This window comes from Pseudochaenichthys georgianus, chromosome 17, assembly GCF_902827115.2.
Source record: "Pseudochaenichthys georgianus chromosome 17, fPseGeo1.2, whole genome shotgun sequence".
Taxonomy (NCBI): Eukaryota; Metazoa; Chordata; class Actinopteri; order Perciformes; family Channichthyidae; genus Pseudochaenichthys; species Pseudochaenichthys georgianus.
Window position 1 is genome coordinate 35291241 of NC_047519.1, and position 17313 is coordinate 35308553.

The 17313-nt window shown below is 39.9% G+C and overlaps 1 protein-coding gene across 1 annotated transcript; it reads left to right on the forward strand.

Moving 5' to 3' along the window:
• The first annotated feature begins 134 nt into the window (after positions 1-134).
• On the forward strand, positions 135-14856 carry ncstn (nicastrin). The gene is made up of 17 exons (XM_034104570.2): positions 135-258; positions 1769-1870; positions 2327-2450; positions 3840-3961; positions 4512-4657; positions 5444-5588; positions 6202-6314; positions 7669-7821; positions 7931-8035; positions 9172-9249; positions 9537-9706; positions 9802-9904; positions 10485-10583; positions 11594-11681; positions 11838-12001; positions 12570-12782; positions 13694-14856. The coding sequence occupies exons 1-17, from the start codon at positions 201-203 to the stop codon at positions 13814-13816; spliced, it is 2106 nt and encodes a 701-aa protein (XP_033960461.1). The 5' UTR covers positions 135-200; the 3' UTR covers positions 13817-14856.
• The last annotated feature ends 2457 nt before the right edge of the window (positions 14857-17313 follow it).

Consider the following 17313-nt stretch of genomic DNA (forward strand, 5'->3'; position numbering starts at 1 on the left):
ATTACGTATATGTCTGTTTTACCTCACGCTAAAATGTTTTATAAATATATATTTTAAAATACTATTTCGTTGCAGATATTTTAAAGCTGCCATTTTGAATGAATCCGTCTCCTTTCAAGGGAGCGGAACTAAAAACAATTGAACCCGGACGTCTTTCACGTCAACACCCACTGTTGTTTCTGCTTTTTTAAACCAGGAAGATGGATTTGCTCTCGAACAAATGGATAGTTAATTTGCTAGTTTCTTGGTTATTCATCGGTAAGTTTTTATTCTGACTGAAATTATCTGTGCCTAAGTATTTACTTTAGTAGTGTGTGTGTCTGTGTCAGTTAGCTTCCTGTACTTCTTTGTGTAGCCGGATGCTAAGCTAACCACCGTTAGCAGAAGCTGTTTGTTTTAAATCTCCATTGCCGGATGTTAATGTTAAGTTTTACAATGAGGTTTGACGTTGGAGCAAATATTGGGTTATGTAAATTATCTGGAAGCTCTTAAATCAGGTGCAGTTTATTACTCTGTACCCGTAGATAGATTTGCAGATAAAAAGACAAGGGATCCATTATGACACACTCACACCACACAGACAACAGACAAATAAAAAAAACTACTCCGTCACACCTAGAAACATTTAAAAACCACTTGGACAAACAATCCAGAAAGTTAATTCATAAATATGCTTTGTTTCCATGTGTCACTGTTAAACAGCTACAACTTGTTCATTTGTGCCATGGCTGCTGGAATAAAGCTGTTTTTATACCGCTTTGTTCTACACTTTGGGACAACTAACTGTAGAAATAACTACAGGACTGTTATTATTAAATGTTTTTTCGCGACTTTTCCCTCATATTGGGCCATCCCTCGTGACCAAGCATCAGCGTGACTGCTCGTGATCCACCCGACCGGCCGCCTAGAGGGATTAATGCTGCAACAGTCAGGCCAAATTACATACCAAATAGCATTGTTTTAATATGATTTAGTTGTCTGGAAACAAAGAAACCAGCTGTCTCTCAAAGGAAGATATTTCCTAGATGTTAAGGGTTCTCTCGTTAATTCGGCATTCAGTTGATCCTCAAACATAGCACCAGGGGTGGGATGGGAAGTAACGAAGTACATTTACTCAAGTACAGTACTTGAGTGTTTAAATGTCTTGCTACTTTGTACTTCTACTTCCCTTCAATTCAGAGGTAAATTGTGTACTTTTAGTCCATTATTTTAATGATGTCAATATATAAATAAGACTTTAGTTACATCTGCAGTAAAATCTATCCTGCAGTACACAAAGTCATTAAACTAGCTGCACCTTTACCAGCTTTGATAACTCTTTAATGATCAATAATTATAATCCAAACGTATAATATATTTTTCTGAAATGGGCCAATCTGCACAATTAGTACTTTCACTTTTGGCACTTAAAGTATTTTTTGATGCTAATACGTTTGTACTTTTACTTGAGTAACATTTTGAATGCAGGACTTTAACTTCTAACAGAGTATTCATTCACTCTGGTACTTCTACTCTTACATAAGTACAAGGTCTGGGTACTTCTTCCAACTCTGAACTTAAGTTGTTATAGTAAGAATATTTTTCCTAATTAAAAAGAGTCTTAATACAAATGTTATTTTGCTGGTTAAAGATGTGACTTTAGTTTTAAGTTCTCTGAACACTTGTTGAAACCCATTTATCTTTGACAGACATTCAGTTTTTCTTTCTTTATGCCCTCATGTTATATCGCTTCTTTGTGCAGTTGTTAAATGCTTTCTTTCTCTTGCAGGTGTCGGCTGTAATTCAGTGGAAAAGAAGATTTATGTGCATCTCAATTACACTGTTCCCTGTGTGCGACTTCTCAATGCAACACATCAAATAGGATGCCAGTGTGAGTAAAGCAAAAGATAAAAGTGTTCCAAAGTACTTGTGATGTTAATACAACAAACATCAACGACATTCATGACAACAACCTATCCTTGTTACTGTTAACACTTCGCCAATGGGTTGTGGTCTCTGAACATGTTGTAGTCAAATGCTTACAACACGTCTTTTCAAACTCCAGGCAGTTTGCATCTTGAGACAAGTCAATGTTGTGACTTTGAGAGACAGACATTAACTGAGAAAGAAGATTAGAGCAGACAAGTTGCAAGACGCTTTCTGATAATAAGAAGCTGTAAGATATAGTGTAGCTTTTGTATACCACAAAAAGCCCCCGCAGGAGCAATTTTCTCTTTGCTGTATTCAAAAAGATTCACCCTGGAAAGCATTTCCTGTAATTGAGAAGAGGCCACATCGATCTCATATCACAGATGCTGATTTTGAGTTTCCTGTTTTGGCTTTTCAGCCTCGCTGTCAGGTAACGTGGGCGTCCTTCATGTGCTCGAGTCAGAGGAGAACGTGGACTGGGTTCTGGGGACTGGGGCCAATCCTCCTTATCTGGTCATCCTGGAGTCTGCACTCTTTACCAGGTACAGTAAACACGTCTCACCCTGCAGAGGAAGCACGAGTTACTTAGTGAGGGCCAGTTTACATCGTGTGCTTATAGTGCTCACAGCTCACAATGCAGTACTGTGTAGACCCTCCAGAAAAACACGGGCAACAATCCTTGATTATGCGATCAAACATGCGGGTTATGTGATTTTATGCGGTGAAATTGCGAAATATGCGGGAAAAATAAATATTGGGCGGTCTTATTTATTCTCTCTCACACACAACCTGCCACTAACGTTAAACCCCTTTCCTATTCAATTAAACACATTCAATGTTCATTTATTGTAAAAGCAATTGGGCTATTTTAATCACACTCTCTCTCACACACACACACACACACACACACACTTCTCCGCCTCATTCTGTTTTCATTTACTCGTTTGTTATCTGACCAGCTTCAATCTTGTAGGCTACTCACTTCGTTTCTTGTAGCCCTCTAAAGGGTTTTGGAGGTCGATGCCTCGGTGAACGTGAGTTGTTTGGCTTTCTTGTCCGCAGCAGCAGAAAGCATTTTCAAATGCGGGGATGATGCGCCCTTTTGATAAATATGCGCCCTTTTAAAAATCTGCGCCATTTAGCTGATTATGCGGTAAATCCTGCGATCGCAGAATCGCGTTTTTCTGGAGGGTCTAAATGTGCCTTCAGTATCTGATTCACTGAACAACAACCTTGTCTCTGAAGAGCACTTCACTTCAAATGTTTATAATCCATCAATAACACTAAGAAGGCATTGTAGTTTCGTTCAACTGTAAATGCGTCTTATATCTTTAATAAGTTGCACTTTTTTAGTGAGAAATATGGGACTTTTTTCGCTTCTTTTTTGGTGTATGTATTGATCATTTTTTTATGATGTGTGTCTATCATTCAACATTGAAACAGGCGCCATGGTCAAACTGAACAAACGGAAACGTGATTGTGTTTTTTGTGAAAGTTGATAGTTTACTGAAGTTAAAGATGGCATGGAAAAATCGGCGCATTGAATATAATGTGTTATATGTTTGATCAAAGTGTAACTATATAGAAACTATGCATAACTCACATTTTTAAACAACACCAAAAAACACTAAAGCATCCTTTAAAGTACTGCACACTACACTTGTAGCTACCATTAAACGCAATTTGAGAAATTAGTGGGTTAAATAATAGTGAAAATAAGTAGTTCAGTAAATCATACACATTCTGAAGTTAGAGTAGCAGCTGAAGAAGATGTAATTACTTCATGACATGTCAGTCGGTAACACGCTGTCAAACAGATATACCGTACAGGTGATTGAGTAAACACCTGTTAAACCCTGAGGAAGAAAAACCCACGTCTGACCTGTGTTTGTACCCGTATCGTTTACACCGTGCCGCCTGTCTGCCGTCAGATCCATCATGATGAAGCTGAAGAACGGCTCCGGCAGGGTGGCAGGCGTCGCTGTTATTATGCCGAACACAAACCCGCTGGAGGGCTTCTCCCCACACACCTCCTGCCCCAACGAGAACACAGGTGAGGGAGGGTTCACCTGCTCAGACTTGTTCCACATATGAATTGTAGTTTTATGATCTTCCCGAGGCTCGAGAGGACATGCTGTAGTTCAGTTGCTATGTTCTGTGAACTCTTTCTGCAACATGGTGATAAAGCACTGGATTAATTTCTCATTCCTCGATCATTTGTATGTTCTGTGAGACGAATACCATACAGTTAAGTCTGCATGTAAGCAGAGTTACAGTCATAAAGATATGTATTTTTTAAAAGCAAGTGTGAAGTCAGAAGAGTGGATAGTTCTCGATGTTTCTTTTAATCTATTAATTATCTTCTATTAATGGTTAAATAAAAAATGCAATAGGTTTAAATAAAATGACCATCAATTTTAACTTTTTAACGTTTCAGTGAAATTGGCAGAAATGGCGTAAAAACTACAATACCCATGATCTTCTGCTGCCTTTTCACATGAAGCTCGCTTGTAGAAATGATTCAGCTACAAACTGACACTAGTTTTAGCTTTAATGTATTTATAAAAGTCTGCTCATACAGGACACACTTGTATTTCCCCCAGGTGTGTATTCAGAGACCTACGATCCATCCTTGGCTCATTGTAACGTCACCGTGTGGAACCCTTTTGGAAACGGCTTGTCCTATGAGGAGTTCGATTTCCCCATCTTCTCCATGAAAGACGACGATGACACTCGGGTCATTCGGCAGGTATGATCCCATCTGATATTACTACTTTGCTCTTACAGTTATTTATTTTTGCATGATAGGTCCCCTTTAATATTTCTCTTTGAAGGGCTGTTTTTTTTCTGAAACTCTTTAAAGTGGCTCTTATATGGGGATGTTCCATTTCCTGTTGTGTGTTCTATAGGTTTTTGTGCATGTAAATTGTCTGCAAAGGCTAAAATCCCTGTGTTCCCTCCAGAGGACATCACTATGTAACACCCGGGCTTCTATTGGCTAGCGCTTCAAAATATTGTACGTGATAGAGTAAGGGACATCTCTAAGCGGTTGACCAATCAGAGCAGACTGGGCTCTGGTTTCAGACACAGGGTGAAAAGAGGTGCTGCAGCACAGGCAGTATGAGAACAATACAGAGCTTTTTGAACATTAAAGCACGGAGACACGTCCCAGGAGAGACACTAAACCTGAAGATAAGCATAATAGGCCCCCTTCAATGACTTTGGCTTTGTACTTGAACAGACAGTTTGAGGTTTGATCCTGTGATGAAAATGTAATCCCAATCATGATAGTTAAAGTGTAATTAGGCCCAAACCTGCCCCTGTGCCCCTTAGCAACAGCTCCAGACCCAACGGCATATGTTGCAACTTGTTTTAAGGACTGAAAAGTATTTGAGATTGTCTTAAATACAATAATGTCCCTGTGGCTTCTGTACAAAAAACACACACACACACACACACACACACACACACACACACACACACACACACACACACACACACACACGAGGTTTCATATTATGCTCTCCTCTCGCAGTGCTACATGGATCATAACCGCGGTGTGAATGGCAGCGTTCCTCAGTACCCGCTGTGTGCCATGCAGCTCTACTCTCACATGTCCGCCGTCACCGACACGGCCACCTGCATGAGGAGGAACGACCTCAACTTAAGCCTCAGCCCAGGTATTTACACAACATGGAGGAATATACACAACACGTATTCCTGTCACGATAACGGCTTTTGTCGGATGGCAGTTTGACCCAGAAATAGATACCATTTTATGCCACTGATATAATGGTTATATGATAATGGTTCACCGTTTTTTAAAGAGCAATGCACCTTGTAATGTTTAAGTATATTGGAATGTGAAAATAATGTAAATTAAATATCCTAAATAAATAAAGTATATATAAAAAAAACAGACAACCACAACAATAAATAAAAAGGTTGCTGTTAACAATAAAATGGCTTAGTTTGCACAATTTCCAACTTTTATAATGGTCGGGAAACCCTGATGTATATCTGCTATATCTAAGTCAACACAAAATGCTGTATCATACAATATGGTAACACTGATCGAGGTCATGTTCATATATCATACGATTGGTTTAAAACGTAAACATTATCGAGTTAATGTCCAATTCATACAATAAGTCGTTGACATAATTATTGTCACAGAGCATTTTTTTAAGCCCACACAACTTGAGGGAGAAATCTTTTTAATGACACTAAAATGATTCTGTTTTTAGAATAACTCAAAGTCCCTGTTGTGTCTTGTCCCTTGTCTCCCTTTAGAGATGATTTGTGATCCTTTGGGTGATTATAATGTTTGGGCCTCCACCAAACCTCTCAACACGACAGCCAAGGGCCACAAGACCGGGGAGAGCGTGGTCGTAGCGGCAGCCAGGGTGAGTTACAGGGAAATGAGTCTGACTTCAGTTCCTTTTTTAGATATCTCACTACAGAACATGTGGTAGTTATTAACATGTGAGGTCATGAACACCTTTTACATTTCTTCAGCCAATATCTGGAGTGATCTCTAGGGCTGTCCCGAATACCATTTTCCGGGCTCCGGATATTCTGTAGTAATCAGCAGCGAATATACGTTCCGCAACGGGGGGGGGGGGGTGCATAGCAATCAGCAGCGAACCGCTTCGACACGTGTATTTCGGTTTATTCACAGGCAGCATTCTTTTTGTTATTCTACAGTATTGTTGTTTTATAGTTATTTGTTAATGTAACCCAATTTGTGTTCTTTGAAATTGAAAAGGATATTGCATTGTGTGTGTTACTTTCGTTGCATTATGTCTTAAGTGTAATTTGGCTTGGCTTTCTATTTATGGACATGCTTTTATTTTGAAGGAGAGTTAGCGCAGTTGACAGGAAGTTGTTGTTGCTATGGAAACAACGTGACGGAGATTAATGGAGAAAAAGTAATAAAGACTGAGAAAGTAAACGATAACGTTTATGGTTAAGTGTTGGCACCCCCCGAAGAGGCACAAGCTCTTACGTTGATATTGGACATTTCAAAAAAAAAAAACGAATATCTGAATAACGAAATTAAAACCCGAATAGTACTCCAACGAACGAATATTCGGGTACAGCCCTAGTGATCTCACTCGAAAAGCCAAGTCCAAGCTAACATGATGGACGTAATGATACGGTTACAGTCTGAACAACAGACTTCCTGTGTGTTGCTTCTTGTGTAAATATTATTTTTACTCAACACGGTGGAGAACAAGAGGTATGAGAACAAAACGCAAAAATGAAAGTGAGGTACGGCAGCCGAGGAGCCTATTTTTAAGCAAAATCAGCTCATAGGATGCAAGGATTTTCTCTGTTACACATCATTGAGTTGATGTTGTGTTAAAAGACTGCTGGTTAAAGTAAACCAGGCAGGAAATGACTTTATATATATATATATATATATATATATTGTTGAAATGTATATCAACTAAATGACGAAAATAAGAAGCAGATAATATTAAAATAATATTAATAATGCATTTTATTTATCAAGGGCTTTTACAAGTGCTCAAACATGCTTTACAAAGATAACAAATCTAAATACAATGTATAAGAAATCATATTTGCAGCCCGACTCTACACATATCTCCTTCAACAGAAGTTCATTACATTGTCGGTAAACAAAAACACAACACACGCTGTATTTCACATTTTGAGATATGCTGTAATTAAATGTGGGACTTCTTACCTTGTCACAATGTCTTCTTGCTGAAACTTCTCTCGTCTTCTCTGCAGTTGGACAGCCGGTCTTTTTTCTTCGACGTAGCTCCGGGTGCAGAGAGTGGAGTCTCCGGGTTCATCAGTCTGCTGGCGGCCGCTTCTGCTCTAAAAACCGTCATTCAGGAAGCCCCGCCCAGCCGCACCATCTTCTACACCTTCTTCCAAGGGGTCAGTCATTTCCACACCACAACAGCCAACATCGCCATTGTGCTTAATGTCCTCGTCCCAATCCTGTTAAATGTCTTTTGAACACTTTGTCCGATTGTTTTGACTGCAGGAAACGTTCGACTACATCGGCAGCTCCAGGATGGTTTATGATATGGAGAACAAGCAGTTTGCCGTGGACCTAGACAATGTGCACTCGGTACTGGAGATTGGACAGGTGTGTGTTTATAGACCTTCAGTTACTTTGTATTTACTGTATACCAGGGGTCGGAAACCCAATGGTGGCACGCGGCAACGTAACCAGTGGCACACTAGGAATAAGTGGGCAAAATATTTAAATTTTATTTTCGGATCCTGAACGAGACCGCCCGCCAGAGCGCGTCTCCCCGTTACCTGCAGAAGGAAGCCATGCACGCAGCGCAGCCCCGCTCTCTTTAACTCCAGGCGACTTGCTGCTGCTTTCCTCCGTGGTGAAGCGGTCAGGGGTGAAGTGCTGCCGGAGCGCGCCCGCACTTCACACATTGCAGTACCCATAAGGAGCTGTACATGCCGCAGGTTTTGCGTGGCTGCGTCTTTAGTTGAAAGCCCAGTGGCGATCTGCTCATCTAAATAATATGCTACACAGGGGCGGACTGGCCGTCTGTGTGTGCTGGAGAATCACAGAACGGACGGTCGTCATTATTATAATGCCGTTTAAACCAATTATTTAAATATTTAAAGATAATTATTTAAATTCAAACTGCATCATGTAAGCAGCGCTGACAGGTGAAAGAGGTCCACAGCGAGGCTCCCCCGCCCTTCTGTTGACAGTTCACGAGCGTCGAGCTCTTCACCTCACCCCGACCCCCCCGTTGACCGTTCACGAGCGACCCCCCCCCCCCACCCCCCCAAGAGTCAGTTTGAACTATATCTCATTCTGTTATTTATAGCCTGTAACTTAACATTTCATAAAATGCAAAAAAAAAGTGTAAGTTAATAAACCTAACCAGCTAACTATCACTACTTGATTTTTGATACTTGGAAGTGTAAAGGCCCAATATCGAACCCTACTTTAAACAGTTTCAAGGATTCAATGGATCCCTTTAAAAACAAGACTTATGGAAACATAATTAACTAAATATATTGCATAATTGTAGTATTCCTCAATTCAAATAATCTGTATATTGGGGCCAACAATTTGTGAAAGTTACGTCAAAAATATAGATGCCAAAACATGGTTAGCTGTGCATTATACCCGTTTCTTGACTTGATATTTACAAGCCAATCGTTTTTGATATGACATTAATCTCATCATATGTTTGGTATGTTCATGTTGACATGCGTGTAGTTTATTCATATATTGATTCTCCACAGGTGGGACTTCGCGCTGACTCCAAGCTGTGGCTCCACTCGGATCCTGTGTCTCGGAAGAACGACAGCGTCAATGACCAGGTTCGTCTGCTTTAAGAGCGCATCGTTGAAATAAGAATTATGATGAAATACAACATACATCGTCTTGGACAAATATGAAGACTAAAACAGGAAGTGATGTACCATTTAAGGGGATGCTTTTCTTAAGAAATATTGCTATAAAAATACTATTGAAAAGGTACAGTCTGATTCTCAGGCACCAAGTTCTAAGATTTCTAAGTTAATACATTGTTACAAAAATTGTGTGTGTGTGTGACATTATGTTGTGTGTGAGACATTGTGTTGTGTAACATTGTGTTGTGTTCCAGGTGAAGACGCTCATCACCAACCTGCGTTCTGCTGCCGTAAATCTAAGCGTCTCCGTGGACGAGCCGAACGTCTCCCAGCCGCTCCCGCCCTCGTCCTTCCAGCGTTTCCTGCGAGCTCGACCAATCCCCGGTCTCGTTCTCGAGGATCACGAGTCTTCCTTCACCAACAGGTTATTCAGCATTACACGCAATTACCTTTTTAATGGGATCTGTCTGCCCTCAAGGAATTGGCACGTGTTTATTCCTTTTCCTGTTCTGTGTGCAGGTTCTACGAGAGTATGTACGACACCGCAGACCACCTGAACATGTCGTACCCAGCCAACCTGACGCAAGAGGAGCAGCTGGAGTTTGTCACCGAGATCGCTAAGGTATAACTATTTATCACCAATATGTTTACGTGCTCTTACATTAGCTTCACGAAGCCAGTCCTCATCGTCTGTTGCACTGTTTGGATTTACTTTAAAGTAGAGACGTGAATCAAAGTTTTCTTTCCAGACGTCCAACGACAGAAATTATTAACTATTTAAATGTATACTGTTTAAAAAGAGCGACATCGGAAATGGTATGGAAAGATGTGGCTCTATACTGGACAGAAAACCACAGCGATGACTCGTGTGCCTGGGAGATATTTGCCATTACATGCAAATAAATGAAACAGGGCTTCATTGAAAATGAAAGATATCTTTATGTTGACATTATTGTATCAACATTTGTCATAAGTACACAACTCACCAAATAAATACCGCAGGTCTGGTGGTTTCTAAAGATTTGCCAAACTGTCACATATAAGTACCTTTCACATTTTCTGTGTTTGTGAATTGTGTCATGATCAACCGCCCTTTCTCATTGTCTCCTGGCGTGTCCTCACAACGCTGCTATTAAAGTTACTGCTGGAAATGTTCTCTCACATGTTGTTGGGAGGAACTAATAATAATGTTTGTGTTCCAGGCTCTGACGGAGGTGGCCACCCTGGTTGCTCGGGCGCTGTACATTCAGGCGGGAGGAGCTGAAGTCCAGCTGAGAAACATTAACGCTGACCCTGAGATAGTAAGATTTACTTCAGGAAATGCATCCCTCGTCCAGCATCATATCTGTGCAGGGTTCTTACGGTCATTACAAACCTGGAGATTCAAAATGCTAATTCCAGGCCCTGGACAGGTTTTGGAAAAGTCATGGAAATGTAACTAAAGTTGCATCAAATATAATTTATATTTTATCTAATCGCGGAAATAGTAATGCTATAATGATAATAAATACTCCATCGTATTGTAATGAAACGTAAAATGGCATTTAACTGACGAGGTGTTTTGCTGGTGAGAGATTGTAGTGGCTTCAGCGTGAAGAAGCTAGTAAGCCTATTTGATTTGTTTCAGATAGGCACGACATGTTTCAGACGCAGACCTTATTTTCCTGTTCCGTGTTAAAATAAACCATTTTCAGTGGAACGCTGAGAAAGAGTACTTTATTATTTATTTATTATTATTGTCATGGAAAATGAGGTAGAGGTCATGGAGAGGTCATTGGTGAAAAAGTGAACCGTGTCTTTAATCATCTGTGTATCTGTCCTTTCTCCACGCTGCAGCCTTTCTCAAGCCGTGTATGTGTCATCCAAAGTCAACGTCTAGTCGTGCTTGAATGTAGTGTTTTCATCATGAGCTGCAGACTTCTCGAGGATGTTTGTTTCATATTGACTCGTAGAATATAGGATGTAAAGTGTTTACAGGATCAAAGGTTTTGCAATGAGACTGTTCTAGAAAACATTTAGGAGGTGATGCAAACACCTCGTTTTCACCGTCTAACCCTCATCCTGCCAGATGTTCCTTTTTAAAATTGTTAAATTATTTTAGTTTTCTTCCTTTTACACGTTGCGTTACTCACTTGCAGTATTCTGTCTCGTTCAGTCACTTGCAATGTGCAGTTTGGCCATTTGTATTCTCAATGATTTCAAACACATGTAATGTTTTTCTGTGGTCTTTCTTGTCGGCTCATTCTTATTGGTCCATATTTGTCGTTAGCATCGAATCAGCGGAGACTGATATCTGTCTTCTCTCCGCCAGGTGACCCGGATGCTGTACGGTTTCCTTGTTAGAACAAACAACACCTGGTTCCAGCAACTAGTCCCCTCCGACCTCATGAGCCACCTGGGTACAACAAACAAGATAATCCTTTTTAAAGAAATGTTATAACGTATCGGGCTCCTCCAAAAGTGGGAGGAACATCTTTGTGTACGCTGGTAATCATAACTTGTGTAACTGTGCTTTATTTGGAAGATTAACTAAATGTATTTCCTGTGTGTATCAGCGGACAGACCCACAAACTTCTACGTGGGCGTGGCGCAGCAGTCCAGCGAGCCGACCCTCCTGGTTCAGTATCTGCTGGCCAACATGACGGGCAGCCACTTCAACATCTCACAGGCGAACTGCAAGAACCAGAGAGAGGACGAGAAGGACGAGGAGAGCAAGCATGTAAGGCCCACAGAGGTCATGTAATCTATTGTAGCAAAACGGGCAAGGATGCATCTCAGAGCTCTGGAATTCATCCCTTTTTAACGGCAAGCTTGAAGAAAGGAAATAAAGAGGAAAGACAAGAAAAATTAATTAAGGCGGGAACTAACAATAATTGTATTAAACACATTTTTATTAGAAAATAGATTAAAATGTCTTTCACAAGTTTGCTAAATTGTTTTGTTGAAAAACTGTCTCAAATCCAAAAATATTCAATTAATATGATTGTAGTAGTAGTAGTAGTGGTAGTGGTAGTAGTGGTTGTGGTAGTAGTGGTTGTAGTAGTAGTGGTAGTGGTAGTAGTGGTAGTAGTAGTAGTAGTAAAATGTGCATTGACAGCCCTACATATATATATAAATACAAATATACTACGCAAATATAAAATAAAGCGACATTTGGACAACATGTTTATTCCCCCCCTCCCTCAGTTGTAGACGAAAGTTATCTATTGGAACTGAAACTCTGCACGCCTTTTGAAATATGTACAAATAAGAAGTAATAACCGGTTTGTCCCCCCTCTCTTCCTCAGATGTATTCCTACACGTGGGTCCAGGGCGCAGCGCCCCCTAACGGCACTGAGAGGCAGGGGTTCTGCGTCCGCTCCACCGTGCGTCTCTCCAAAGCTCTGTCCCCGGCCTTCGACCTGAAGGAGTACACCTCCAAAGATTACTCCACGTGGACAGAGTCCCGCTGGAAGGTCATCAAAGGACGCATTTTCCTGGTGGCGAGTCCCGACCTGGAGGTAAGCGTCCTTCCTCAGATTTAACACACCAAGTGACGCTGGCGCACGTTGTGCTTTCTTAGAGAACAGAAAGGGAATACTTCCTTCTATTGAGAGGCGCCTTTCAAAGCCCCCAAGGACACATTCAGTACATGGCCGTTACATGTATGATGTGTGTGTCATGTGTATTTGTAAAGCGCTTTGAGCATCTGGAAAAGCGCTGTATTAAATGTACGGAATTATTATTATTATTATTATTCGTAAAATATTGTAAGGAAAGGTTCAAGACAGTACAACAAAAGGACCGGAACAGGGAACATGTAGAAGTAGTTACAACATTGAAAAGCAATACCGTTATAAATGCAGCTTACACACAGGATATTACTTGGTGGCATTCAATGATTGATGACGGCCTCTTTAAGGTGAAGACTCTTTGTTGTTCAGCAGCAGACTAGTTAGTGACTAGCTGGTGAGCATAGTTTTCAGTGTCAGTGGAGACCAAAATGGGTGTAAATATTTGACTTTAATTCATCAAATAAACACAACTACAAGCCATTTCAATGCTGCTTTGTGTCTGCTGTGTGTACGTGAGCAACATGCAGATCTCTTTAAGAGGAAGATGTCCTTCTGTTCATCCCAAAGGGGAATCCAGCTTTTCACTCTGTTATTGGACTCTTCCGTGTAAGCTAAAATAAGATAAGACTTTATTTAATTGTTGTGCCAGTTACAAAAATACAATACAATCAACACAGCAGTTGCATATCTACAGGAAACATAGACGGTCACATAATTAATGCAAATACTAACCGTATTCAGTAGTGCAAAAAAACGTAGTGGCAGATACGTAATTGCACGTTATTAATAATAATATTGCACATGTTGTATAGCAGCGAGTGTTCTGTAAGGATGCCATCTGTCTGTCTGTCTCCCAGATGATGACGCTGGGTGTGGGCGTCGCCGTGCTGATCGCCTCCCTCCTGCTGACGTACATCATGAGCTCGAAGGCCGACATCCTCTTCAGCTCGGGACGGGAACCCGCCAACGCCACCTACTGATCCAGACTGACCACTACTACTTCTAATACTACTACTACTATTTCTACAAGTACTACTTCTGCCCCACCCTGACATGAACACGGTCTTTTCTTTCAAACACGTCACAAGTAGGTACACGGACAGGTTAGACACAGAAGCAGAGGTTTTTCTTCTTCCGACTACTCCATGTTTAAGGACTCACTCAGGTGAGGCGGGACATGAAGACTGGACCGGACTGGACTCATCAGGGTCAAACAGGCCCTGTCGGTGGACAAGATGTTTATATTTCTTTTGTTTTAAAGGTTTTTTGTTTTCTCTTTTTATTGTCAAAGCAGGTTTACTCTGTCCTGGGATAGGCACTAAACATTGAGCATTACTTTGAACATATGTGTCTGATTGTGAATATGTAAATGTGATCGAGTGTGTGAGTGTGTAGGGGATGATTATCAGTGTGTGTGTGTGTGTCTGAACTTTGAATGAGGATTGCGATGGTATGTGCAATACTGTAGCTGTCTTCTCTGTCATTATAGTTAACTTATCAATCAGTTCTAATAAGAAGAAACCACTTTTTGAGTCAGTGAACACGTAGTTAAATTTAAGTTTTTTTGCTAATTCTGGAAATGTGTGGTGGCGTTTTTGATAAGTTTTAGGTTCTTGGACAACAATCCTAAATATTTATATTTGCGGAGTCCCAGTACACATATAAATACTACACATGTATGTAGTGGTAGACCCACTGCAATTTCACATATTGTGATATTTGTGTGGAGAAGAAGAATCCCCCTGAGCACGGCATGGCAGACACACTTTACTTTATATCCATCAAAACGTCAAATCCAGTCAGAAAATCTTGTGTTTCGACACGTCTAATGCGCTGGTGCTCTGGTTGTGCACTCCTTTTGCTTTGGACCTTTTTGACCAGGTTTCTTTTAATGATGACTTTGTAAAGAAAAGTGTCAACACGCAGAAGGGTTTTAATTAATGATGTTGTAATGTAACGGCTGGAATCAACGACCAATTGTGATGCCTTGATGAAGAAATAAACATTGCTTTTTTTTCCATTTTTTTCTTTCCTTTAATTGCCAACAACCTGCTGAAATGTGACCGATGTTTCGGCCGGAAGAGCTTCCTGTTGTGAGTAACGCTGGAGTTTGAGGTGGACAATGCAATTATATCTGTAACTATGGTAAAAGAAAAGTAACATCACTGTCAAAATGCTACAACTGAAATCCTTGCATAAAAAGTTAAGTACAAGTACATAAGTATTAGCATTAAAATATACTTAAATTACAAAAATTAAAACAGCTTATTCTGCACATCAATACACAACATATCATACTATATTATATTATATACTTCAGGGTTAGTAGGAGCTTTTTCTGTTTTGTACTATATATTCCCGGATAGCTTGTTAATTTCAATATCAGGTCCAAAACGTAACCTTTAATAATAATATTAGATTCATAATTTGTTGATTTTATACTGTATTATTAGTCCGAATTACCTAATATTTTAAGTAGCAGGAAATGGAAATACTCAAGCAAAGTACCTTGAATGTCTTTCATTTTTGTAAAGCACCTTGAATTGCCTGGTGCTGAAAGGTGCTATATAAATAAACTTGCCTAAAAATTAAAATAATAAAGTACTTTAGTAAATAAGTTATTGTCAACCATTGACTGGAAGCGTTGCACCCAAAAGTCTCATGAAATATAATCAGCCAAATACTGGTTCCTCCGTTTACCATTTTATTTAAACATTTAAACAAACGAGCCTTTATCAAAGCACCTCAAGAGTGATATCCTACTTTTGGAATAACATCATCTAAACCAGTGGTTCTCAACTGGTGGGTCGCGGACCCGTTTGGAGTGCGTCGCAGATGTGTGAGTGAAGGAAAAAAATAATTGATTTTTTTTTGTTGAAAAACTCAAACTTTTATTTTGAAGGCCCGATTTTCTAACGCTGTGCATGCAGTCGGCGTTGGACTGGAAGTACCGGAGACCATAAACGGTTTTGAAAACTTCTGTCACGTAGTGATCATCTTCTCAATAAAATATATTTGCTGATGTTTTCTCGAGTCTTCTGGCCAATCAGAATCAAGATTGTTGCCGGAAGTCCCCACGGAGAATAACTTTGCGGTAGAACTCTTCTTTATACATCCATGGGTACAACTTCTATACAAATGAACACGTAATGAAATATGACCCCCGGTCTGATGACTGACAGGTCACAGAACAATGGGAGCTATCTACCCTAACCCACAATTTAAAGTAAGTCACACAGACTATCTCCTCTTTACTCTTCTCGCAGCAAGATGTCAGAACAAAGTGAAAAACAAACAATGGCATAAAATATTATTAACATGTCGGGTAGTAATAGATTTATTTATTTTCTTCTCAGAGTACCAGAATGCATAGTTTATGTTAGTATTTCTAAAAATCTCCTGGGGGAGAATCCCCCCAGACCCCCTGCTGGGTTGGGTTTTCAGCATGCGTGCCTTTTTATATAGTTCAGCTTTGATTCCATCATCTCATTAAACCTTTTTAAAAGCATACTTTAGTTCTGGGAAGGGATATAAGGGATATATGCACTGTACTTCACTTCTATTAATATTGTATGCTGAAAAGCGTATATATTACAGCACGTTTTTTTGTTGAATAGATTTGAGTGCTTCAAAATGTTGGGTCGCGGTGTCTGTATAGTTTAGAATCTAAACTATACACACACCTTTTATCACAAATCACATCTCAATTATTATTTCTTCCTTGCTTCACTTTTTGTTTGCCAAAAATGTGCCAGCATGAAATATAATTGGTACGCTGAAGACAAAGTATTGGGATGTGTGTGTTTTTGTACAGCCGCAGTCCATGTGTTGAGGTCACTTCACCTGAACCCCACGGAGGAAGCCTAATTGTCTCTTTGGATACACGACACCACTGGGTTTCAGCCTTTTGACCTTTTGACCCCTTGAACATGGAGTCAATGAGCTGTAAGCAGCGCATCAGATACATTTACTACCCTGAGGCTTACAACAAATAAATCCAGTATTTTACGAAAGTTCACAGATTGAAAACAATTCTGAAAAACATATCATTGTTTAGAAGAACTGCAGTAGGTTTTTTTTTTATCCCGTTTATCATACTGTGACTGGTCAGTTGGAGGGGTCCTGAACCCGTAGATTTTAAGCTAAAAACACATTTATTACCATTAATTTCTTCTTTATTTATTTTTATCTTTAAGGGTTTTTAAAGAGGTTTGTATGTGTTGGTTTCTTTGGTTTGTTCTTACAGCGAGATTCTAGCCTCATTCTACAAATAAATAATCAGGTTTTATTAATTTGAGTCATTGAGAACAATCAAATATCATCAAAGAAATGGGAGTTATTCAAAAAAAGCATTTCATAAATGCATGTTGTGTCTTTAATAAGTGAGGGCACACCATGATTAACCGTGCTCTTAATTTACCCATATGAGTTTAACATGTTAAAGGACTACTGTTTTTGGTTATATCATATTTTCCTG

What these genes read in the sequence shown, in the direction of transcription:
- ncstn (XM_034104570.2), top strand. Translation starts at nt 201, where the DNA reads ATGGATTTGCTCTCGAACAAATGGATAGTTAATTTGCTAGTTTCTTGG. An exon ending in TTAACGCTGACCCTGAGATA is followed by an intron (nt 10,584 to 11,593) that starts GTAAGATTTACT and finishes TCTCTCCGCCAG; the next exon opens with GTGACCCGGATGCTGTACGG. An exon ending in AGGACGAGGAGAGCAAGCAT is followed by an intron (nt 12,002 to 12,569) that starts GTAAGGCCCACA and finishes TCTCTTCCTCAG; the next exon opens with ATGTATTCCTACACGTGGGT.